General features: G+C 36.4%; 2 protein-coding genes across 5 annotated transcripts in view; both read left to right on the top strand.

The window, feature by feature from the left end:
- Positions 1-26,777, top strand: part of Mrm2 (Mitochondrial rRNA methyltransferase 2) — a 211,229-nt gene that overhangs the window by 121,039 nt on the left and 63,413 nt on the right. The window lies entirely within an intron of this gene.
- LOC145664478 (uncharacterized) lies at positions 1,782-16,114 on the top strand. The gene is made up of 3 exons (XM_081731194.1): positions 1,782-2,045; positions 12,078-12,483; positions 14,491-16,114. Exons 1-2 carry the CDS (start codon positions 1,838-1,840, stop codon positions 12,230-12,232), a joined length of 363 nt encoding a protein of 120 aa, XP_081587320.1. The 5' UTR covers positions 1,782-1,837; the 3' UTR covers positions 12,233-12,483; positions 14,491-16,114.

Here is a 26,777-nt window from a genome sequence, read left to right on the forward strand (position 1 = left end):
TACCTACCATGGTAAAGGAGATCAGAGCGTCGTACATTTGTTTTAATTATACAAAAAATATCAAGTGATGACAAGTGAACTTTTCACAACTTATAGTTAATGGATGCATCTACATATTGTACACAGGAAATTATTTCACGTGATCTCTTTTCTGAGATATAGCTCTATAAATATTGATCTACCAAAAAAGTACGAAAAAATACGCACTTTTTCATTAATTTTTATTTTTTCTCACTACATAGTACAAAGAAAATTGTTATGTCTTAAGTATTGAAAAGACAACATTCCAGCAATTCCAACGAGGTACGACAATGAAATATAAGTTTTGACTGGACGTCACGGCGGCACCGCGAAGTCAGGAGCCTATCTTTATGAAATGGATAGTAGTAATGTTAATGGCTTAATCCTCCTCTTCGATGAGTTTCTGACTACGCCACTGATATACAGTGCATGTTCGTGTAAAGGAAACATGGATCTTTATAGTAGCTTGTATGTCTTTCATGTTGGTAATATTTGCCTGCAAACTAGGATTGCTAACTGTGAAGGCCAGTGTTGCCAACAACCTTAGAAGAAAATAGGCTAAATGCCCTTTAGAAATAAGCTTTTTTTACGCAAAAAGTGCCTAGATTTAGAACTGCTAACCTATAACCCACATTGTAGATTTTAAACCCTGTTTTGTGATTATAAGTAAGTTGTAGTAAAATTTGAAATCTTGAATTTTATTCAGTGAAGATTAACAAATAATGTGACTTTAAATTACAATAAAATCCGTCAACAACTCAGCTGATTTGTGAAATTCAGCAGCCATAATATTAGTTGAATTGAAATAAGTCATCATCGATGATGTCGCAACTAGCCCAAGCGCTGGAACTCGATACACCATGGTTGGATTGCGGATTGATTGCGATTGTGTAGATTGCCATTGTCCCAATCTTCAGTAGTACTTTTGGCAGGTCATAATATTTATAAACACTTGTTATTTCTACGTACACTCACAGGAATCATCATGATTGCATTGAGAGTTTTCAAGCTAATTAGATATCCTATTTGTTTTCTTTAATAAACAAAAACAATCTCAGTACCTTGATTAACAGAACAATTTACTAAATTTGTATTGAAAAACTTTCATTCTTGCAATGAAATGTGAAAATTAAAATAATTAAAAAGTAGCAAACGGGACCGTTACGGGAGCGACATTAAAATACCTTCTCAGCCGATAAGTATTGTTAAGTAGTTGTAAATCTGTGGGTTGGGAGAGAGAAGAAGAATGAAAAATAAATGTATGTTGTCTAATAAAATACCCTCTAGAGAAATCAATTAATACGATAATATTTAATGACAAATAGGCTAACTTTTAAAAATTACACTTTATTTTCAAAGAAAAAGTATTTTTAGAATTAATTTAACGGCTAATAAAAAAAAAAGCCAACTTGGCAAAAGAGTTTCATGAACTAAGCTATATTTAAGGCTATAAGCATTTCGTAGATTTGTATGGCTAAATGCCTTTCCAAATACGCTAAATTTAGCCAAAAATAGGCTAAATTGGCATCACTGGTGAACGCTATGTTAACTGTGAAATACAGCCACAGATACATGCACTGTATGATTGAAAATATCCTCACAAGATGTCAGCAAAAATGTAAACAGAATTACGTAATTTTCTTTATTTAATTCTAACGGCATATAAAATAAAATGATAAAACTTGTAAAACTATTAATAATATAAATAAATACGAGTTAGCTTTTTTAAATATCTTTTATCGCTAGTTGGTGCGCGCGCATTCAAATGTGGCGTGAAGTGCGAGAACAAAGAACTACCGGTATATAACGTATATGTATGCGTTGCGGTGTTATACAAGTTGGGCGAGAAGTCATCACCTGTGTCTACAGAATGTCAAGTTTGTATATGCTTGTAGAGTGGGATAACGAGAAGAAATCAGTTCTTCCTCGATCACGCTGTGAAGAAGAGAGCGTCTGCATGAACAACATATACGAAGTTACATGGGAAGGAAGGAAACTGTACAATGGTACAGTTCTATACATTGGTAAGTCTTTGTGCATATTCCGTATAAAAATATAGCATATTAGATATGTGTAGTAACGTACAATATGCATGGATTTTAATATGTTTGTCTATACACACAATGAAGCGTAGTATTAGGCGCATAAATTAACAATGCGGTGACAAATTTATGTATCGGTGAAACTCTCACTGCGAACAATGTGTGTATCTGGTATCTCACCAGTCTTTCAACTTAGGATGAGCTGAAACTTGGGGGTTAAGTTTAAAGATCCCCGCCCGTTTTAGGAAAATTTATAGGAGAAATCAGGTAAGAAATGATGGTTTGGAGTTCTTATATGATTTTCAGGTGTGTAAGTTTGGCAGTAGAGCAGTGTTGGGTAAGTTATTTGTAAAAATGTAACGCGTTACAAGTTACTTTACTTTCTCTTAAAATGTAACGCTTTAGTAACGCGTTACTTGCCCCCCAAAAGTAACTGTTACTTTACTTCGAAAGTAACGCGTTACTTTTAGGTCCGAAACTTTAAAAATGGGAAAAAAATATGATTTCAATTTTCCGTACTACTATTACTACCGCTATTATTATTATGGTTATTTATTATTATTATTATTATTATTATAACAACATTGTATATAAAAGGAAAGATAGGCGGTTTGTATTTGAATACTAAAGAACTAGTTGATTGCCAACCTCGGTAGTCGTGAAGTCTAGGAGTCAAGGACATTGTTCACGAGCCTTTGAATTTGGGTTGAGGGTCTAGGTTGAGTATTCAGCTCGAGCCAAACACTGTTAAAAGTTATAGGGCACTGGCCAAATATCTTCAAAACTGCTGGGCCCGGGTTTAGAATTGTCAACGATTCAAGCAGCTCACAGCTCATTCACTATCGACCCGAACCGAGGAGTGAGCCGAGCCAACAGTTCACCCAACCGACTCGGCTAGAGCCCTCGGCTCACTTGAGCCGAACCGAGCAAATGGCTCATCCCTACCATAGCCAGCTCGAGCCGATGGTTCACCCCAAGTGAGCCGGCTAAAGCCATCTTCTCAGTTGAGCCGAGCCGAGCTGAGTTTGTTATAAAACATCTCTTGTGGTCTCGCTATCGAGACGAGACGAGATGCAAGCAGTGTCCCCTCTCGTGAGCAACACTAAAAGTATTCCATATTACTGTTTGGCTTACATTTCTTATGACTTTCGTTTTCCAGTGTAATCAGGCCATGATTTCGAGACGACAAAACGAACGAGCCATTTATCAAGTTCGACTCGACGCGAAAAACTGAATCGGCTCGGAACTCGACTCGAGGATATTAACCTTGACTTGACTCGAAACTGGACTTGAAACTCGACTTTAGCTTGACTCTTGCTCATCCCTCTGCGTTAGAAAAATGGTTGCTTATTATTATTCTGCTAAACTAATTATATAATAATAATAATAATGTTGTTATGTAAAATTAAAAATAAAGAATATAGAGAAACATTACACTACTCTATAATCAACGGGACTCTAGGATAAGCAAAATGTTCTGAAAAAACTCCAGTATTACATACCATCAGCAAACTATTTTCTAGTAATAAAGTAGGCCCGCTCATAATATTAACCTCTTACTGTAAATCGTTAATTATGGCACCCTAGTTGTTGATAAATATTTTCCGCCGGGGCACTTCAGACACTTTACTTTTAAATTCTGTCCACCATCATCCTCAGCTCTTAAGAAAAAAGTATTCTTTCAAATGTTCGAACGGTAAAATATTTTCGTTCTCTATCTTTATAAAAACAATACCAATCAAATTAAAATACACTACCGGTATCATTGCACTCCTAGTTCACTCACTGAATGTATTGATTTGGAGCCGTCAAAATCGACGACAAAATCTTACAGGTGCTTGCATTCAGTACACGTGATTTCCCTAAGGCTCTCATCTTCTTCAAAAAACAGCAAGTGGCACTACGAATTTATCTGTTTTTCTCTGTGTGTCTGTGACTGTCGGTCACTGACATACGTAGTAGGGTGGGCCGAAAACGGCCGATTTTTTTTTTTTTTAAATAGAAAATTAAGATTGAGTATTGTGCAAAAGTTTGAAAAATGTTATATTTCCTCACGAAATCAGAGCTGGATAAAAAGATATTAACCGGGCTCCGGGGGCGCTAAAGAACGGTAATTTTGAAAAAAAAAAAAAAAGTAGCAAGCAATGAAAATATTAAAATATATTTTCAGAAAGTTAAGTTTCAGTGCCGTGCAAAGATTGTATAATGTTACGTTTCTTCACAGAAACAGAGCCGGAGTAAAAGTTATTAACCAGGCCCCGGGGGCCCTAAAGAACGTTTATTTTTTTTTTTTTTACAAAAAAAAAAAAAAAAAAAAGATAGTTGTGAATAGTGAAAATATTATTGAAATATATATATATATATATATTTAGAAAGTTGTTTGAGTACCGTGCAAAATTTATGACATGTTTCTTAGCCAAAACAGAGCCGGATATAAAGATATTTAACCGGGCCTCGGGAGCCCCAAAGAACGTTAATGCTGAAAAAATATGGTTGTGAGTAGTGAAAATATTATTGAAATATTTGTTTTCAGAAAATTAAGTTTGGGTACCGTGCAAAAGTTGTATAATGCTATGTTTCTTCCCCAAAACAGAGGCAGATAAAAAGATTTTAATAAATCCTGCGGGTCCGAAAAGTGTTAATTTGTTTTTTAAAAAATATATACCATTATCTTAAGTATGTCTAGAACATTGGTTAAAATCCGTAATACTTTAACTTGACTCCAGGATTTTAAATGTTCTGATCCTGCTCTTCGTCGGATTGGTGTTTAGTGTAAGGTTGAAAAATTGACCAACAAACACCAAACCAGCCCAGAACCCACCACGTGGAAGTGGCAACATAGCGAGTTCCTCAAACCCACCCTCCTCGTACTTAAAGCTCCTTAGTTGAATCTTGGAGCAAGATATTGAGATTTATGTCCGAAGCTTGGTAGATACTTTCGTGCTTCCAGTTTTGTGCGAATATAACCGTCTCGTGCAACACTACCGCATACTTCTGAAGATTATTCTGTTACTACCTTTATACACCTGTCAAAAGCCTGTGTGTGGAAAGGGAATGTGACACTGTGGAAACCCCTCTTTTCCACAATCATTTCGGTTAGTTCTTCTGTTGATACATTAGCCGAAATTGGAGGTTTCGTTACTATTACTTCTGACCAATCGATCAAATCGATATAATTCGCATATTCTTCAGTGCTTTGCCTACTGCAATTGCCAATTAGAACTATAGTTTGGTATTTTAGGCCATCAAAATAGTGACCCTTAAAATTAGTAGTTTTACACTGTAGAACGGTTTCTTTTTTTCTTTTTCTCTTTCTTGTTTTGCTAGTTTCCTATGGATTTTGTTTTTATCTACTACCTTGTCTTAGTTTTATTCAGTAAACTCATATCCTCTACACAGCGATACAATTTTAGCAGCCGACCAATTCGAGACACCTGTTAAATCTTTTGTGGTACTCATTTGTTTAGGGCTCACTATTGTTTATTTAGGTTTACTTTAGATTTTATTCTCTAAACGATAGCTCCATGCGAACTCTGCATCGTCTGAATTCGGGATGGAAGCGCTTAATGTATGTTCCAAGTGCGGGATTGAGGCTAACGATTCTAACCCTCTTGTAATTGGTACCGCAGCATTATAATCGATCTGTGGGTCATGCTTTCTTTTGAGCTTATGGGTTTCTGCTTTATCTACATTGCAAATCGTCATTTGTCTCTGATTTCTCTGATTTAATATGAACTCCCACTCCAAAAGTGGTATTTAATTTGATTTATCACACTTACAGGTTAATCTATCGCAGCATTTGCAAGAGAAAATATCAAATAACTTCTGAGCACCGTTCTTAAATTTCTTTAATTTGGCTCTTAATGGGAGGTATCTCGTTCTTAATGAGGTTAATGATCGTTTTGCATTTTGAGTTATAATTCAAAATCATATCCTTAATTCGAAGGCAAGACAATACAGGAAGAGAGGCTCGCAGCCATTACGTTTCTAGTTTGAATTCAGCAATGTAAGCGCCGCAATCGGAAAATTCAGCAATGTAAGCGCCGCCTTCGGGAAGCCAGTTTGTGCATTTTGCATCCAGATGCGAAAAAGTGATATTCTCTTAAAGTTTGAGAGTTCTGAGCTGGACTCAACACGGAGGTTTTTCGTGTGTTAATATGGTAGTTATGAAAGTTAGTTAAGCTCTTAATAGTTGTTTGTGTATATTGAAACCATGTATTTCATGTTTTGTGTATTAATAGTATTGTCTGGTAAAATGTTCTTATTACCTAAAACCATTTTATTTGAACAAAAAATTAGACACTTTAGGGCCACCGGGGCCCGGTTAAATATTGTTTTGAAATCAACATATTTGACATGGCTTCATTTCGTATCAATGCACAACTTTTGATGACTACTCTATCCGGAATATCTGAAAAAAAAAATTTTTTTTCGGCCCACCCTAATACGTAGTTCATGCTCGATTGTTTCATTCTGAGAAATTCACTTACAGGAAAGAAACATTTGTTTCCGAAAAAAAAATATACATATATTGTAGTTACTCATCCGAAATGTAACGCAAACTAGGTACGTTACTTAAAAATTCGTAACGCGTTACCGTTATAGTTACTTTGGAAAAATGTAAGCGTTACTAGGAAGCGTTACTTAAAAAGTAACGCGTTACTTGCGTTAGTTACTTCCCAACACTGCAGTAGAGTTACGTTTAATACGGGAAAAGATGTGTGAAAGTGGGTACTAGTTGTAAACACAGAAGGTTTCGATGATTCAGCAGCAGAATGTAATCGTATTGGATGGCGAATCGGTGCGTTGAATGTGATATTTCCGCATTGACTTTTACAGAATTATATATGGTTGATGAAGGCAATGTATTAAATTTTTATGAGAACCACGGATTACTGAATTTAAGTGATAATTGAAGCTTCTCAGAGAACCGGATCTAGTCCAGTGGCGGATTTAGGCTGGGGCCGGGAGGCTAGGCTCCCTGTTTTTAGAGTGATAAATATAATTTAAGCTATTATTTATATATTTTTCAAAGTTTATAGTATATCCTGGGTTCTGACCGCTCCCCAGTTTTTACCTTCTAGATCCTTCTAGTCTAACTAAAGTCTTACCGGGTAACATAACCTAGCGTAACCTAATAATTTTTAATATTTTGACTGCTTTTTTGTAGGTTTGAAACTGGAGTTGCACCTCTAAACTTAAGGGAAATTAGGTATATTAACTCTTCTTTAAAAATAAGCAGACACGTGATGTAGCATTTTTGAAAATTCACTCTTAGTAACGGGAAAGGGGTACTTTCCGGTTAACTGCTGTATCACCGGACCAATTTTAGACAATTTATTAGATGAACTGGAGAATTTATTTTGGTTTGTGAGGTAGAGTGAGTGAAAGTCAGGTGAGGGGAATACTTGAAGTTAAGAAAATATTTGTTGTTAGTTGTTTTTGATGTTGTAGGCGGCACTATAATAGACGCGGAAGGGACTATTTGACGGAGAGATATACTTATGATTTATGGGAAACTCAGTGTAGAAACGGTGCGTAAATAACAAGATTGTTACATATCGTGTTTCAGTTTTCTCGAGTTATACAAAAATATGGAATGTCAGTTGCTGAAATTGTGTGAAAGGCATGGTCTACTAAACAGGTGAACTGTTTGTCGTAAGTGTAGAAACGAAGCTATTGAAACTACAGAAAAGATGTAACCAAACCTAATTTATTGCAGTTTGTTACTTCTTTTGCATGGCATTTACTATCTTCCCCAAAACTGTGCAATACAAGCCAAGCATTTTATGACATAAGTGTTTTTTCACTATCCTGGCTTATGGGTATACTCACCGCCGTTGACATGTCTTCTCCCTACGGACGGACCCTTTCGCAACCACTCGGGCCCCCTGCTGTGTTTCTACGCTGACTCGGTTAGATAGCATTCGTACTTTTTAGTGGTCATCTAGCACAAGTTGGTTCGTGTTCTACCTAAGTATTCACTAGCTTATATGCCATACGTCCACACTTTATTTCAAACAATAATCACTACCAGTTGTGTCAGGGTCATAACCTGGTATTTTGGGGGAGAAACTTTTTTTGGGATTTTCGTCTGGTCCGGCGATACAGCAGTAATGCCGTACTTTCTATCAGTGATGATTTCAGAGGGTGGCCGGGGCATTTTCCCCGACCGAAGCAAATCTCTAATTTTGCTCAAGGTGGGTTACCAGTATCCTCGCAGTCAATGTGCGAATTGAATATTTTTCCCAGGAAGGGACGAATTTCAACCATATACGCACTCAGCCATCACACACGTAAACTCCTATAGACAGTGGGGAAAATTACCCCTGCAGGGTTTAAAATTATTCTTCTCCGAGGGAGGATAAAGGTTTGTCAGAGGGGAAAATCCCAGGCATCCCCCCGTCAATTCGCACACTGCTTGCAATACTACTTTATCCCTCTGAGTTGAAATCCTCCCGGAGAAAATAGTCATTTTCTATATGGCTTATAAGTAAAATAATCGAAAACGATTGTATGTGATTTAAAGTATTGCTATAACACCTTGTGGACTGTGTTATTAACGCTGATTCTAAGATTTGGCCTTGTTATTTTTATACTATGAAATTATTACAGATATAAAATATGATTCACACTACAGTGACTACATGCATTATTGCTTCGTTGTAAACAAGTCTTTATACAACATACATTGCTATGATACAAATAATTATGCTTTTGGTACTTACAGTAACTGCTGCATTTATATATATAGAAATCAATGAACTACTTGCATTAAAGTACTGTTAGCCTGGTCTACTCTTGTACGAAATGAATGTGGGGATAGTAGCAAGAATGAGAAGACCAAACTAAACTAAGAGAAATATCTGGAATTTCTCTCTCAACGTGCCCCTAAAAGTTAGGCAAATGTGTAACATGAGATTTAAGACTAATTTAGTTGTGATCAATGGAAGTGTTATTTAACTCAGAGAAAGACATATTGTTCGATTTGTATCAGTTTATTGGACAATGAATTTGGTGTTCTGAGATTGACTTGATTAAATATCTGAAAGATCATGAGGAAAGAAATTAGGGAAACCTGGCCTTAAGAATATCATACCTGGGTGACTACTGGTCCTATGTTGTCAGGTAATCCCATCTGCAGTTCAGCTCCAAACTTTATAAATCGTCCATGGAAAATGAGCTTATCACTCGATAGTGTACGCGAATAAAATTTATAAACGATCTTTCCGAAACTTAGATTAAAGTAACTATCTCGGCTTGTTACGAATAGATCTCTTAATAACTTCTCATTATCTGAGGTCTTATTAACTCGATTCTTGTTAACTAATTCTTATTCACTGCTTCTTATTAACTCCTTCCTTTTAACTGCCCTCTCTTTCCAAGGAAACGGTTTTATATAATCAAGAAATGAGGTTGCAGACATTGAAGATATTCATGACAACAACAGGCTCCAGATAGCACGTGGAATTCTTGAGAAACTCAATTGGGACAGGACATTCTGCTGACCAGAAATCTCTAGAATCCCCAGACACAATCTCTCAGATGATTTAAATTTTGTCAATCCAAGAATTTTTAAAAACAAAAAGATACACAATTCTTACAATATCATAAACATTCTGTTCTCAATTTTGAAAATGAAAACGCTGATCTAATTGTAATTGTCTGACAAACGTAATAACTACATTGTATAAATTCTCTCGTTAACATAATGTAACTAGGTTGCTTTATTTGCTTTTTGGTAGTGAAATAATAAAGCGTCAGCAAACTAAATGAATTTCATGACATAATGTTATTCCTAATATTTGTGTGACATGATTTAATGAGTAAAATGATGATGTGAATAAACTTAAATCTAAATGACATAAAATATTGTAACTTTACTAAGATTGAAATCTAAAACCATAATATCTGATAATATTCCATAAATATCCTAAAGTATAATATGACATCTCCTTACATCCTATAACAGTACTGATTAAACTGGTAATTAATTGTCTTTGATGCGCATGAACTGTTTTGATTGCAATTATGGGAAATTCTGCTTGCTGCGTGGTTCCACACTGCGCTGTATCCAACTAAGCAAGATAGAAATATGTCAATTAAATGAATACACACACAAAAAAAAAAAAAACTCAACAACTATCAATATTAGTGTCAGTGGCGTATTTACGAGGGGCTATCGGGCTCAAGCTCTCCCGAAATAAGTAAGTTATAATTTAATCGCATTGTAAGTACAACGAAATGCTTCTTGCTATTCCTCAAGCCCCCTCGCCCCGAAACAAGTTACTAAATATGGCAGTGATTCGTGTCGAATCCGTAGTCACTGGGTTTGCTGAAATGATTAGTAATAATCTCGTAGCCATTGAAGTCTAAGATTAGCTCATATTGGCATGGGGGCCGCATCGATATTGGGTGAGGAGGTAAAATTAAAATGTCCTAATTGCTCGAGATCAGTGTCGAATTCATAATTTTCGGGGGAGCTGAAATGAATAGTGACAATTCTGAATCCATTCAAGCACAGGGTTAGCCCCGCTGTTTAGAGTGCAATCCGAACCATGTAACCGTTCAAATGCTCTCACCGGGAATCGAACCGGAACTTCGTGCACCAGAATTGCACGCGCCGGTAGCTAGGGCTTTCGGGCAAATGTGTACACAACGCTGTTCCCAGAAACAAAAATTCTATACGAAAATTTATGACTTAACTTTGTGTGCATTTGTTTTCATTTCCGTTTATTCTTTAATGTTCACTTCTTGTCAACATTAGTATTTTTCTTCAGTTTCAGTGTGTTTCAAAGTGTGAATAAGCTAATACTTGGCATTAAGTTTGTCCGTAAGGCACAACAGAAGTCAGTTGTAGGACAGTTAAAGTGATTTGAGATGTAATTCGCTCCCGTCAATAGGAAAATTGTGTACCATGTCTGGGGAATATCCTAAGTAGTACAGAAAGGTTAACAAACTTTTGCGTGTGCCGGAGATCCGATTTTTTAAAAAAAATATTGCATGTAGTTTAGCAGTAAGTAAATAATTTAAGTGTTGGAAAAATGACTCTTGAATGCATTTATCATATGCATATGTTCGGTGAATTAGCTTGGCTTTTAACTTCAGGTTAGTAAACTTACTTTTAGATATATTAATATTAATGAACTGCACCGACAAATTGACCGAAATAATTTCTCAAATTAAAATAGTAGTCGCCACTGTCAATCGCGAGCTACCATTACTAACTACACTTGAACTACTTTCTTATGTATAATTATGTACAATGTAAGTTCATGTTAGTAAACAAAGGTAAGATTTTTTGTTTTAAAGCTGTTAATTCTTTTGATTGGTGGCTCACAGTAGGATTTAAAAACTGGCATGGTAGCTCAGAAGCTGCATGAGTTTGGCGACCACTGCATTAAAGTAATAATAATTTATTTCAAACACGTGGAACCATAGAAAATGTCTGTTCATATCGCAGTGAAGAAAGTCACACACACACCATTCCAAAATGCATATTTTAGCAATAAGTGCGCAGGGGATTTCCCACATGGCAAAATTTCAGAAAAGCTCCGAACAGAATCCGAGATATGATCGGACTTAAAGTGGGTCCAAATTGGCAAAAACGAAAGCCTTGGCCGCCGTGAATATGCAATGCGTTGGCGAGAGCTCGGAATTATTAGTGACTTCCAGTTCACCTTTTTTCTCATGTTAGGAATATCGCATGCCGCGATGTTTTCTCCACGCTTGGGGATGTCCTAGCTTCTAAACTATGTACTTTCCCTTCATGTCCACGTGTTTTTTGTAATCACCTCTTTCAGTTTGTCGATGTGGTTTATTAACAACCTGTATATACTGTGTATTAGAGAAGACTTCAGTAATAAAATCACGCGCAAACAGTGGACATTAGGCACGCATATGCTTCTTGACGTAACAAAAGGCAGCATTGGCCACTTGGCCACAATAAAGAACTAAGTTGTAATATTTGACATTAGTTTCATTGTACTTACGGTTATTTATTTATTTTCTCAGGATCAAGAGGTGATTGCGAAAGGCATCTTAAAATTTGTGACGATGATATAGATGGAGAAAGTGTTTTAAGTGTAGATTTTTCTGAACATGATGTGTCTCCAACACGAAATAACGAACATTGCAAGAAGAGTTTGAAAATTCATACCTTACAGTAAGCGGTAGTAGTGCATCGAATGCCACTGCGTCTGTTCCAGAGAGCTGTGTAAATTGTAGAAAGCTAAAGAAAAAAGATTGCGTCTCTAGAAGAAAAATTGCATGAAAAAGAATGTACTGTTTCAGCGTTAAAAAAAGTGCTCAGTAGTTCCAAGCGAGACAAACGGTTGCGAATACCGCATAATGTGAAACAGCTTTTAATTGGTTGGAATTAAACTCCCATGATTTTGATCAGTCGAACTCCGAATCTGGTGTGAGTAATACTTTTTTCTTCTTTCATAGATTATAAAAACTTGTAGTACAGTAGAGCGTCGATTATCCGAAGTAATTGGGGGAAATGGGTGTTCGGAAAACTGGTTTGTTCGGATAATCGAACTGTACATGTTTATTTGCCAAAAAGAAGTACTGTACAGTAAATTTATTCATAAAAAGAAGTGTGCTGATTGTTGAAACAGCGACTGGCGGCTTGGCCGGTCAGCAGCGCCTTATGAAGGCCCCATTAGAAGCAATGTTCCGCCAGCGGTGGCTCAGTGCGGCGACTACTGTGGAAAACTTGGTTTGGGAGTGAGGGGGATGATGGACGGTAGGGTGGGAGAGTAACAGATGCGAGCGAGTACACAGTTCGGTTAAGCGGTCGTTCGGTTGACCGACGTTCGGATAATCGACGCTCTACTGTATATCATTTAAGGATAGCTTCTACCATAATTTTGCATGCTTTTGGTTGTAATGATGACTTTTTCGCAATTTTTATTACTATATAGTAGTCGTATGGTAACGAAAATGCTACTAAAGAAATCATGGGACTTTTTGTTAATTGTTTGTAATGTACAAGATGGTTCAAATATGACTTTTTTATACCAAAACCTTGACTGAGAGCGAAAGAATTGAACATAGCACCCTTCAAAGTACTCCCTTCTAGAGTCGATACATTTTTGCTAGTGTTCTGGAAGCATTTTCATACTCTTTTCATATACATTTTTTCTATTGGTTGCGAATACACTCCTGAACACTGACGATGACGGCGTCGTTATCCACCCCATTTCATGCCTCTCAAGTGAGATTTAAGCCTTTAACTACTTGGAGCCAAACCTTATACTGTATTTGGAGTCTCGGTGTCAAATTTAAGATGACATGACTTTTTCTCCAATGAGAAATTTTATCAATAATGCATTGTTGCACGCTCCCAGGCAGCTATTCTTCGCTCATCACTCTCGCACTTCCTGGACACGACTGAGCAAGTTCTAATCTGCACGGGAGTTAAGGTGGAGTTAGTAGCTGAACTCACCAGCGAGTGCATGGGTTGTGGTTTGCAATAGCAACAGTTGCGGTCATATTTGAACTCACTTGCATATTCATTAAAGATATTATTTCGTGGATCATTCGTGGATTATTTCGTAGATCCTAAGATATACATGCCAGGAAAACTTAATTAAGGGTCTTCACTACAGCGAAATTAAACAACCGCTAATTTTGGAGTTTTTCTGTAATATCTTCAAAACAAATAAAGATATTCGAAAAGCAGAAAGGTAGTGAACTGGACAATACGATTTTACATGTGATACCTTTACCATAATTTACCTATCTGCTTTGGGTATGCCGCTATTCACAGAACCCGCAAAAAATGCTAAATCTATCTAGAGTTGCAAATCAAAAGCAGATAGATGAGTTGTGATAATGGTATCACATGGAAAATCGTATTGTCTAGTTCACTATCTTTCTGGTTTTCGAATATGTTTATTTGTTTTGAAGATATTACAGAAAAACTCTAAAATTAGCGGTAGTTTAATTTCGCTATAGTGAAGACTCTTAAGAATACTCCCATTGGAAAACAAGGAAAAAACTTGTTGCAGTGAAATAATCAGGAGTGTGACACTGAAAAGTAACGTTTTTGAGAAGAAAGGAGTTTTCTATGTTCTCAACTTTTCGTTTGTTTGTTCAATTAGAACCTCTTTTTCGGAGTTGTGTAGGGTACTCTTTACATGCAAAAGGGAGTAAACTTTAAACAGATTTAAAATAAATTTTGTGAAGATTTTCGGGGTCTTCCTTCAAGCGGGAAATTTTCGCTTAGAATAGTTCCGTTACTCACAAGTTTCATTGTATATAAGCTTGTGATGAATTATGAATATCTGTATACATCTGATTGTAAGGTTTGTTTTCGTTTTTCTTATACGCTGGGATTTTTTTTTAAAGTTGTCTCTCTTTGCTCCAAATTTTAATTCTGTCTGCGTGGCTCAAAAATGTATATTTTCTTTTTCCTTAGATTTCGTGATTGCTAAGTATCCATCAGTAAAACCGTCGAAGATTCATGCTGCCATGATAGATAGATGTGTACAACAGACGAATGGCCATGAGGAAAGGCAGTGTTCGAAGCTCAGATAAGAGTGAAAACACAGAGGAACAGAAGTAATCAGTCTGCATCTATGTCTATTTTTTTGTATTTTAAGTGTGTTTTCAGAATATAATTTTTCATATGTGCTTTTGATAAGTTTCGAGCTGTTCACGAACCTGTAACAATCTTTTGCATAAATGAAGCGATCATTCAAACAGTATTTAAATGAAGAGAGTGCGCTTGCATTACAAATAGCAAAAATACCACGAACAACTGCTTACAGATGGTGTAATCGTCAGAATTGTATAAGTGCTGATGATACAAATGGCAGTAATGACCATCGTGTGTTGAACTCTTGCGTCATTCTTTCTGAAAGAGAAAGCGTTGTTTTAAGCAGTAACCCCACATCCCAATCACCAACAGTTCAACATATAGGTGATCAACCAAGAAAGTTATCTGGAGATAAAATAAGTCTAGATCACTTAAATGAGATGGACGATAATGTTAACCATGAAAGATGTGGAAGTAAGTCAGTACATCATCATACAATTCATTAAACGCCATAAGATTTCACAGATCTTCTAAGTTTAGTACAATCTATAAATGCTAAAAATGTACCAACTTCTAAGGACTTGCTGTATAAAAGGTTTAATGAAACGCAAGTAATCACACAAAAGAAACATTACTTTTGTTGTAAATGTGATAGTTTGTTTGAACAGTCTTCCAATAACTGTGGAAGATGTTTACTACATGAATGTGGGCAGTTACACTACTTTGTAACACTTGATCTAAAGAATCAAATAGAAAACCTTTTTGCACGACCTGATTTCATTGAAAATTTATCGAGAGCTCACACACGAAACGTTATGAGTTCAATACGTGATGGTAACATTTATGTCGAATTCAAGCGTAAATACCCACAGTTAATTTCTGTTGAAGGCAGAATTGTTTTATCTGGAATTTTAAATACTGACGGAGTTCAATGTTTTGTTGGCTCCAACACCTCTTTTTGGCCATTATACATTTTAGTTTTAGAAATTAATGAACTACATCGGTAGAAAGCTGAAAATATGTTGTTAGCTGGTATATTTGTCATACGTAGTTTACTAAAAGGTTCAATGAAAAAATGTCATCTCTTACACTGTACTTTCTACAAAACAATTGTTTCACAGCTTAAAGATTTAGAAGCGGGAGTTGAATTATCTACTAATTTACAGATATTCGAGAAATTGTACAACGTGTTACGTTGTTTGTTTTGATGGGAACGTTTGATAAGATCGCAAAATGCACTGTGCAACAGTTAGCTCAATTTAACGGAAAATACGGGTGTAGCAAATGCTTACAACCGGGTAAATATTTGCGAAGAGGCTTAAGAGTTTATCCTTATGTAAAGGAAAATCCTAAGGGTCCTCTAAGGCGTGATACCGATATTCTGAACTATTCGGAAACAAAGGAATATGGAGTGAAAGGAATACCTGTTTTCATACAGCCCACTTCATACAAAATAATAGAAGGCACATTGGTCGATTATATGCGTTGTTCGTGTTAAGGAGTATTTCGAGTGTTAATTATGATGTGGTTTGATCTCAAAAATAAACAAGAACCCTGGTATTTAGGTCGAAAAATAAATAAATTGGATAAACTTTTGCTAGCAATTAAACCTCCATCAAACGCTACACGTACTCCTCGTTCTTTCAGAGAAAGACGTAACTGGAAAGCAATAGGATTTGAGCTTCTTTTCATATATTATTTACCAATTTTTAAACAAATTTTTCAAGATGATATGTATTTCAATCATTTGTGCCAAATCGTAAGACATTTGGAAAGTTTCTTGTGTAAAAATATCAATGTCAAAGAGATACCAACTATGGAAAAGTGTTTACACTCCTTCGTATTTCAAATGCAGCATCTATACGGTGAAATATTTGTTATCCAATATTCATGATATACTACACATTAGTGACTGTGAAAAATGCAGGACCCTTATACTCATTTTCCTGCTTTTCATTCGAATCTTTAAATGCTACTTTAAAACAACAACTGCATGGAACACAGTATATTAGTCAGCAGTTGCTCAGAGGATTTGCTATTGAACGACTGGTGGACATTCGATCAGGGAATGTCTCACACAGTGAAGACCGTGAATATATCCTAAGTTCTTATTCGGTGTCACTCCCAAAACTAGGTAAAATAGATACTTCGGACAACGATGGGATTCTTCGTAAGTGTAGCAATATATCATTAACGCTAACTTGCGTTGTCAATGCAGCAAGTGATTCAAATTGTCTTTTGTATGAATGTAATGGAATAAAAGATAAAAATACGAAAAAGATTTTATATTGTACCTCGAATTATTCAAAAGGTGAAAAACATGATGATAGTTATTTCTTGTTAAAAGAAGATGGAAATTGTACGACTTCTGCTTGTAGAATATTAGAAATATTTGTAATGCAATGCGTTCCGTGTGAAAAAGAACATATTTTCATGCAAGTTCTAAAAAGACAAGTCCACCATGCTTTCATAGAAAATTGGTCTGGTCTTTCACTCTCTCACATTTTCGAGTATACAAAAAATTCTACCTTTGTGCAAGAATATATCCTACTTACGAGAGCTATTCTGTTTAGAAAATTATGTACTTTGAGAGTTGGAAATGACACATTCTTTTCATCATTTTTAAATTGGAACAAGTATAATTAAAAGAAAAAAAAAGCGATTGATTGGATTGTGCACTTCTGGAAAAAAAGGAGAAACTATCAGGAATACTTGTTTACACCCGGCAGAAAAAATCTATAGAGGTAGGACCCAAAGTTTTTGACCGCCACATTGAAAAATGGCCGCCATCTTGAAAAATAGGGCTATTTTTCAGAATATTCATTTGAAGTAGCTACTGCTTCAACACTATTCATCCGAAATTCATGGTTGATACGTCATTCTCTTCAGAATAAAACAGGCTTTTAAATGCAACATGGCGTATGTCCGTATGACGTACAAGGAAAGGGAAATTTGGAATAAATCAGGAATTTTTCTTTTTAAAAAAATAATTTTTGGAAGTCCCCCTAGAGCTACCCCAGGTGAGAGTACGCGAACCTAATGTGCCCTGAAATATACAAAGGGATTATGATATCTCTTTGCCAAATAACATTGGAATATCCTATATAATGACACGAGAAAAAAATATTTCCTAATCCTGTTTGTAAGTAGGAAATTTACACTAACAGGGAAAATGGCGATCTAAAATTTCTGGATAAATTAGTATTCAAACGAATTTCATGGCTAATGCTTCATTTTCTTTAAAATGGTACAATTTCTCAATTGTAATACTGTCCATGCCCCTGTGAAGTATGGAAGAAGGGAAATTTGGGGGAAATCGGGAAATATATCTGAAAACTTTTTTTAAAAAGGTGTTTTGCTCCTGAAATTATTCCGGGTGAAAGCACGTGACCTTAATGTACCCTGAAAAATACACTGGAGTATTGGCAATGTTTCTGCCAAATACTATTCCGATATTATACATAGTAACGTTGTGAAAAATAATTTCCCAATCCTCTTAATTATACATTAGGGTGTTTTTTTGACACCCTTTATTTTGAAACCTGAAGATATAAAGGGAAATTATTTATAACATTTCATTTGTTTGTGTTTAATTTAATTTTGCATTATTGGACTTCATCATTCATTTTCTTTCTTTGACACAACAAACACCTTTCTCCTGACACGTTAGAAACAAAACGGGAAGAAGTATTAGAGACTAATCAGCTTTTAAAATAAAGGTAAAACTAATGTAACAAACCACATTAAATGTCAGTCTCAACTTCGTCAAAATCATAATCGCTAGTGTCAGCACAAGTAGGAAGTTCGAATTGTTAACTTTCATTTTCACAATCAGTACACTTGCAAAGCATTGTACACTGCGTTCGTGAGTGTTGTACACTGCATTTTGTACATGCAACGAGGAGTGTTGCAGTGTTTGCAAGAACAACTGAATAATTCCCTACATCCACTAGCGGCTTCAGGAAGAGTTGTCCATGGTGGCTCCCAGTATCATTCCTGTTCCAACCGCAAAGATCTGGATCAGGTAAGGTAGGCTGTTTAACTAAGCACTGTCTCCAACAATAGCCAGCTTCATAAGCACTCTTAAAGACATGTTAAAATAAAGCTGATTTGTTGGTGGTATTCTTTTCATGGAATGTCCTTTCTTTGTAAAGAGTTCTTTCCTACACTCATTAACTGTGCTGACATGATGACTTATCATACATCAAAACAACAAATTTGTCAACTTCGTCCATAAACATCTCAATTTCTGCAGGTTGCTGGGACAAAATCTGGAATCTGTGTGATCTTAGGGAGATTTCTGTATGTTTCCCACGCGTTTTTCCCATAATCAGTAAAGGAGAAAATTGTGTTGCAAGCCGACAATGAATGGAAAAATGGAAGGGAAATAGATTTTTCGACTCCAAGCTTGGTAAATAGTAGATTAATTGGGATGTACTCTGAATTCTTTCCAGTGCCAAATGCAATCCATAAGAAGTCTGCTTGTAGTTGATTAAATTTTGACAAAGAAAGCACTACAACATCAGTGTCCACTGTGCGAATGATGATAGATTTGTGTCCCACTTGATACGCCTCCTTAGCATAAAGCAAAATTCTTGTATCCGCTTCCTCTTGACTGCATGGCTGAAGATCTTCATGGGTACATAATGGTGTATTGCACAATATCGCTTATCCATTTGTAGTCACCACTTCTTTCCCGAATCAAAATACGAGTTTAATTGCAAGTAGATAGAAGAGTTCCTTTTTGTTTTCACCATTGATCAAAACGTTCTTTCAAGTTCTAGGCACAGGCGTATTACTACATACTTTTCGTCTTATGCCAGCATCTCTAAACATCCTGGTCTCAGGTTTCAAACTGTCAGGTTTATAGTCTTCCCAGACAATGTAAATTCTGTTTATACTGTCCCATTCGTGAAGAACTATGCTGGTAAATCTCTGAGTACATATCAAACGTCTTGGCATTTCCAGGTGGTATCATGTGGAGTAAGGCTGGGCCATTCAGTATGACACATGATGCTGTAGATTTGTCGCTGAGATAGTCACAAACATTTCTGAAACCCTGAAGAAGATCAGATTTCTTCGATTTTCGAAGACATCCACAGTCTGACAAAGAAGGTGGAAATGGCTGGCTTTCATGACTAGAAAACTCATCAAGGTTAGAACTTCGCTACTGACACTCGATATATAATTTTGAAAAGAGGCAGGCATAATTTCTTGCTCTTCTCATCCGCAATTGGGGTTTGCTCTTCGTTGGAGATTTTGTATAGAATAATTGAGTTTGATCGGTTTCTCAGTTGATATTACTTGCTGTTCGTTTGGTGTTGACAAATTCTTTAAATTGATGCATTTTCTTAAATCCACAATTTCCCTTTGAGAAACAATAACCCTATTATGCACATTTCACAAGTCTTGGCTGCTGTCTTCAGATGGATTGCCTAAATCTTCAGAGCCTTTACGTTTTTGTTAGCATTCATGGTGTTCCTTTGAGATTGTGTTGGGCTTTTTAAATCCTTCTTCAAATTTTTGTATCAATCTTGTTCCTTCAGGACTAGCTACCGTCCATCGCATCAAAACATCTGGGTTTTTTGTTAATCTCACTGCACCTCCATCCGTCTTAACGTAAGCATTGCACTGTTCATGCACCTGGTCCAATGCCATTGCAGAAAATAATCTCTCACTAATGTCGATAGTAAACTTCCCAGCTAAAAACTCCTCATGAATTCTCGGGTGTATCTCTGGCAGATATGTCATGTCACGTCAATGCACTGCAAGCCATCTGGCATAGATTTGGTAGTTAAATAAAAAGAACCAAGGAGCCCATCTTGTCAGAGAATTCCCATAAGACTCAAACTTGAAGTTTCAGATTGATGTCAAAAATTTCAGAAGCGAATTCTTTAGCTCCATCACTGTACTCCAATATGCGAACCTTGGAATTCTTTCACAATTGTCTTTTCACCATTGCTTAATCGGAAGAGGCTCATTAGCACCATTAATATATTGAGTATAAGCTTGTTTTGATAAGATAAACAGGGCACATAATGTCACCTGATGTGCATACCTTGCCCTTGTAATATGATGCAATTTGATATAAGACTGAGCCTACTAATAAAACTCCAACTGACCAAAGCAGTATATATATATTAAGATTATATATTTGTGTTCCAGTTTCGGCTATGTAACATAGCCCTCCACAGCCCACTTTCGTGTCTTGGTGTGTCTTGCATCCAGATTGTATATAAACTGTCAGAATTGGATATCTCTCTCATAATGTGTCTGAGGAAGGCTATGTTACATAGCCGAAACTGTAACACAAATATATAATCTTAAAATATATATACTGCTTTGGTCAGTTGGAGTTTTATTACTAATCTTGAATTTTCCAAAGCTACAATGAATAATTTACAAGACTGAGCTCTACCCGAAGATGTTAACCCAGTCTCAATGATACACTCAACCTATCCACTGCCATCTGAAAGATCTCCTAGTACTCTCATGATAGTCTTCTCCAGATGAAGGGCCCCGATCATCACAACATAACTGTTTTCACTATACTTTTCAGGACATGTCCACTGAATACGTTTTGCAATAGCATACAGGGGAACACCACAAGTAATACCGGATGTTTGTCCTTCATTGAGATAACTTACAGCATCTGCTACTACTGACATTGAATGTTTAATCATAGCAGGTGGGTGCTCAACGTCTGGAAACATAAGAGTTAAGTGTTTTTGTCTACTTAATGTCAGAATTAACTTTTATGAAGTACTGCTAAAAAGTGATAGTATGTCCTAGCAAACAAGATTGGGAAATTAATTTTCACAACGTTACTATGCATGATATCGGAATAGTAATTGGCAGAAACATTACCAATACTCCAGTGTATTTTTCAGGGCACATTAAGGTCAGGTGCTTTCACCCGGGATAATTTCAGGAGCAAAACATCCTTTTAAAAAAAAGGTTTTCAGATATATTTCCCTTTTTCCATATTTCACAGGGGCATGGACAGTATTGCAATTGAGAAATTGTATCATTTTAAAGAAAATGGAGTGTTAGCCATGAAATTTGTTGGAATATTAACTTATCCAGAAATTTTAGATCGCCATTTTCCCTGTTAGTGTAAATTTCCTACTTAGAAACAGGATTAGGAAATATATTTTTCTCATGTCATTATATAGGATATTCCAATGTTATTTGGCAAAGAGATACCATAATCCCTTTGTATATTTCAGGGCACATTAGGTTCGCCTACTCTTACCTGGGGTGGCTCTAGGGGGACTTCCAAAAACGATATTCTTTTAAAAGAAAAATTCCCGATTTCCCTTTCGTTGTACGTCATATGGAAATACACCATGTTGCATTTAAAAGCCTGTTTTATTCTGAAGAGAATGACGTATTAACCATGAAATTCGGATGAATAGTGTTGAAACAGTAGCTACTTCAAATGAATATTCTGAAAAATAGCCCTATTTTTCAAGATGGCGGCCATTTTACAATACGGCGGCCAAGAACCCTTGGGCCCGACCTCTAGATTTTTCTGCTGGGTGTAAACAAGTATTCCTGATAGTTTCACTTTTTTTTTTTTTTTCTCCCAGAAGTGCACAATTTTTATAGAATTGCCCACATAACTTCCGCACTAATAGGTTCGTAGCTGAAGGATTAACTTATCCATAGAGGCCGAAAGTATGTCACTGAAAATAGTAATACGCAAGTTTATAATTTACTTTACACATGTTCGATATGCCCTCATTTAGTGATTTGATGCCAAATTTGTCATTAAGTTGTTGCCCGGTGCACACGTTGTAACATATCAATGCCATTGTGCTAACTGCATCCAGCGTTGATTCTGTGTTGGGACTATACTGTCAATAACTTAGGGTACACTGAGAAAAAAAATTGTAGGTGGCGTAATTAAAAAGATAGGTTACATGCGTAATTCCTCTAGTTTTTGGACTTAACGTACAGCAGACGTATAACTGAAAGCGCATGTTTTATAATACTTTCTGTATAAGTGTTCCATCTATACGTACTTTCCGTATGAAACAATGTAGGCGGTCAGGATCTCACATACAAATGGACGTATATAACATATAGCCGACGAAGGTAACATAAGTATATGCATGTGATATACGGAAAACTGTTAGATGTCGGACATCCTGCAACGGCATGATGTAACATCTAAGGGCAGTGCCTATGTAGCATACAGATAACGTATGCTCCTTACTGATTTCTATAGTAAGCAAGAGGATACCGTATATTTGTACAATATACCGCTGTCCGGAGAACGGATTTTTCTCTGTGTATGAGCGGGATGAGCATTTATTGTCTTTAATGTACGACCACATGGGAAAAAGTCACGGAATTAGGTTGAGTGACCTAGGAGGCTACGAAACTCCATACACAGTGGTAACGGATGTGATATTATGAAGAGGTGAGAACTTGGGGCACCTTTAAGCGGTGTAGTTCACAAGCAACTCTTTTGAGTAGCATAAATAACAGTTTTTTTTAACATTTACAATTCTCAGGTTGCGGGATTGGAGACTTTCGGTGAAGAATTCTCGTACGCGTTACGCAACCTAACGCCTTGGCTTGCCTATTTGTTTTCTGTCATATACCCGTAAGTCCTTTACTTCAAATTTTAATATACACCAGTTTCTTACCGTTTTGTTCGTTAATGATTCTGTTTGATACTTGGTTCCTAAATTATGTTGTACTTCTGAACCTGACTGTTTCAGCACGTTACAACAGAGATTCCTTTTTGCTCATCTTTACTGTGAATCCATTGCTACTTCTTATTAGATAATTAATTATAGCTAAGCTTGGCATGTCGCGCGTTAAGGAAACTTGGATCTTTATTACTCATCTTATACTGACATGCTTTCGTCTTGTGGTTATAGTTTGTCCGGGAGCTACATCTCCGAATGAAATTATAAAACTTAGCATACGTGAGTTTTCGAGGTCAGAAGTAGGAAAGTTTCTGGTTGGGAAGAAAATAGTCCGTTAATACGAAGCACAGCAGATACCACTGTAACGTATTCAAAAAGTACTTTGTGTAAACTAACTTAAGGAAGGTTTTTCCTTCTTTCTCCCTTTTCACATAAAGCAAACTCAAAAAATGTGTTTGTTCCTCCTTCGACTGAGCTGTCAGTGAAACGTCTGATTTTTGGGTGTTTTTGCTGCTAAACTGCATTCGAGCAGCTGCCTGCAAGTAAGATATTGGTACACATCCCCGTCAGTGCAGCGTCAATTTTTTCTGTGTAATTTTCATAGTTTGATTTGTACGTGGTACGAAAATACATATTTCTGTAAAGCAAAAATTGTGATAAATATCTCCTATGTATGGTTGATTGTATTTCTTTTTGATTTCCGGATACTTTCAGGATTTTTTTACGTATGTTCGCTTCTTTTATCATATATAGATTATTAATAACCTAGATCGACAAACTGAAAGAGGTGATTCCTTAAACTAAATGTTTTTTCTTTCTTTCTTTAATAAGTTCTTAATGTTCACCTTTAAAAATAAGAAAAAGTTCATGTAGACATGTGGGGGGTAAACGCATTGTTTCGGAGCTAGGGCTGTCCAAAAACGTGTAGAAAAATATCCCTATGCCTGTTATTCTGAACATTAGAAACATTACTTCCAATCTCCTATCACTGCTGTCAAGGCTTACTTTTTGGCTACTTTGGACCCATTTTTAAGTTGGAGCATAACTGGGAGTTCTGTTGGGAACATATTTGGAATTGTCGTGTGAGGAATCCCGTGCGCACCCATTACGTATTGCTGAAATGAGCATTTTTGGAGCGTTGTGTGACTTCCTTTACGCTGTTGTGGAGAGCCCGCCGCCCCTCCATTCCTCGGGCTCGAAATAACGTGTGTTCAGTCTGTTTTCCGTGCTTTGGACCGTTCTAGCCCTGAAACTATGCACTTTTTCTCCCACATGTTTATATAAACATTTTTCTTAATTTGATGTAAGAAATCACCTCTTTTAGTTTGTCGATCTACTTCATTAACACTCTGTATAACAGTAAATTGACGGAGGTGACAGTATGTACAATGAGAACACGTGTATTCCAAGCTTATGCACTTTATTTTTGGCCCATACAATATTTCTAAAAGAAAGACATAAGTAGAAAACGGTACTATGTACAGTCGAAATATTTTGTGGGTTCATAGGTAAGATTTATTATATACAGAGGGAGAGAGAAAAGTGTGTTTTTATACTTAACGCATAAAAAATGTTATACTTATTTAGAAGTAATTTTCAGGTAACAGTAAATTGCATTTGAATGTACCACAATAGTTAAAAAAGTACTAATAATGTATTGTATTCACTTGTATGAACCGTGTACATGCTACTTTCCTGGAAATAAATAAAAAGTGTTATTCATGCAAAAATTCTTTAAAATCTGTTTTCTCTGCACTTGCTGTGTACACGAGCCTAGCTGTATATGTTTTCTCTGCACTTGCTGTGTACACGAGCCTAGCTGTATATGCAGTCATGTTCAAGAAATCTTTTGACGCATCTATTTTAGAAGAGTCTACCTTCATCCGTTTTCTTTAGATACGGTTAGAAAAAGATCTCGAAAAGGACTAAAGGTGACAGTACCTTTCATTTATGTTAAGCTGTGTAAGCTATTGTCAAAGGTGAGTAGCTACGACTGAAAAGAAGTAGCTTTCCAAGATCTTTGAACATGACTATACCTTAACGAGTAAAAGGTTTTCCTTTTTTAGAAAAAGAAAAAAAAAACGGAGTGAGTATTTATGGTATTTATATTTTGATATATTAGTTCCACTTACTCCGTTCGCAGTTACAAAATTATCTGTGAATGGACATACATACATGTTGCCGCTCAGTGACATAAGTGAATTCTGCATATATAATTCTGAATATATAATATAGTACTAATTACTTCACCAGGGTACCCACCTAACCGTGAAACTGTGAAAAAGCTGTGGATTTCGTCCGTGAAAATCCTGGAATAAACCGTGAATTTCTTTATCAAACCTTGAAAATTCTAATTAGTGTTTTCCCTTTTTCTTCTGTGTCCAATTTTCATTGTAAAGTTGAACGAGGGCAAGTTTAATTATTCTACTGCAGCGTGGCCGCGGTGGCTCAGTGGTAGAGCGTTTACCTCTGGCGCTTGGGGTCCCGGGTTTGATCCCAGCCCCCGCCAAGTGAACTCTGTGGTGGACAAACACCGTGTGCGGGGGTTTCCTCGGGGTTCTCCCGTTTCCTCCCACTTTCTTCATTCCACCATTTCATTCATTACTCATCATCAGCGTCTCCTTTAGCCTAACCGGCATAACCGTGGGACGTAAAACTTAAAGATTTCATTTCTACTGCAGCGTAGCGGCTGCAACACCCACGGTTCAATTCCGCACCAGGCAGTTTTATTGTCAGTGCGGTCAGTAGAGATTTTTCTTATACCCTTTCCAATCAAGAAATTGAAAAATTTTAAAACGTGAAAACCGTGAATTTGGTTATTTAATTTGAGTGGAAGCCCTGCTTACTACGCAGCAATAGTTTAAATATTGTCCTGCATATATAACGTTTGAGGCGATGCATATAGGAACAATAACCTCAGCTGTTACTGCAGTGGGGTAAGTAGCTATCCTATTGGTGCATGTGTACATTACACTTACAGGCTTTATCATGCGTACTATATGTTAATGCTCTGTACAGGCTATACTTACATTTACTGTGTATTGCGTTTGTATATATATATATCGAAGAGGTGGTGCCAGAATAAGTTTTTAATGCCTGTACATGCACTATACATATATCTATTTAGTAGCATTTGAAGTATATCTATACATGCACCGTTTATCATTACTTACTTTACACTTCACAAGCTACTAAACAGACAAGATAGTGCATGTGCAGGCACTGAAAACTTACTCCAGTCACCTGTTCGATGTATGTACAGATGCAATGCAAAGGAAACATAAGGATAACCTGTACAGTGCATGTACACGCTGCCAGTTAAGTATATATGCAGATGTAAAATACAAGCAATGTACAGTTTTCCTGTAAAGAGCATATAACAAGTAACTGAACATGCAATGCACACTTAACCTGTACAGGTACTGTATAAGTGGCCTGTTCAGTTCATGTAAAAAGTTAATCAGCATGCAATACACAAGTAACCTGTACAAGCATTATACACAT

This window comes from Thermobia domestica, chromosome 11 (genome assembly GCF_964235325.1).
Source record: "Thermobia domestica chromosome 11, izTheDome1.hap1.1, whole genome shotgun sequence".
Lineage (NCBI taxonomy): Eukaryota > Metazoa > Arthropoda > Insecta > Zygentoma > Lepismatidae > Thermobia > Thermobia domestica.

What these genes read in the sequence shown, in the direction of transcription:
- LOC145664478 (XM_081731194.1), top strand. Translation starts at nt 1,838, where the DNA reads ATGCGTTGCGGTGTTATACAAGTTGGGCGAGAAGTCATCACCTGTGTC. An exon ending in TGGTACAGTTCTATACATTG is followed by an intron (nt 2,046 to 12,077) that starts GTAAGTCTTTGT and finishes TTATTTTCTCAG; the next exon opens with GATCAAGAGGTGATTGCGAA.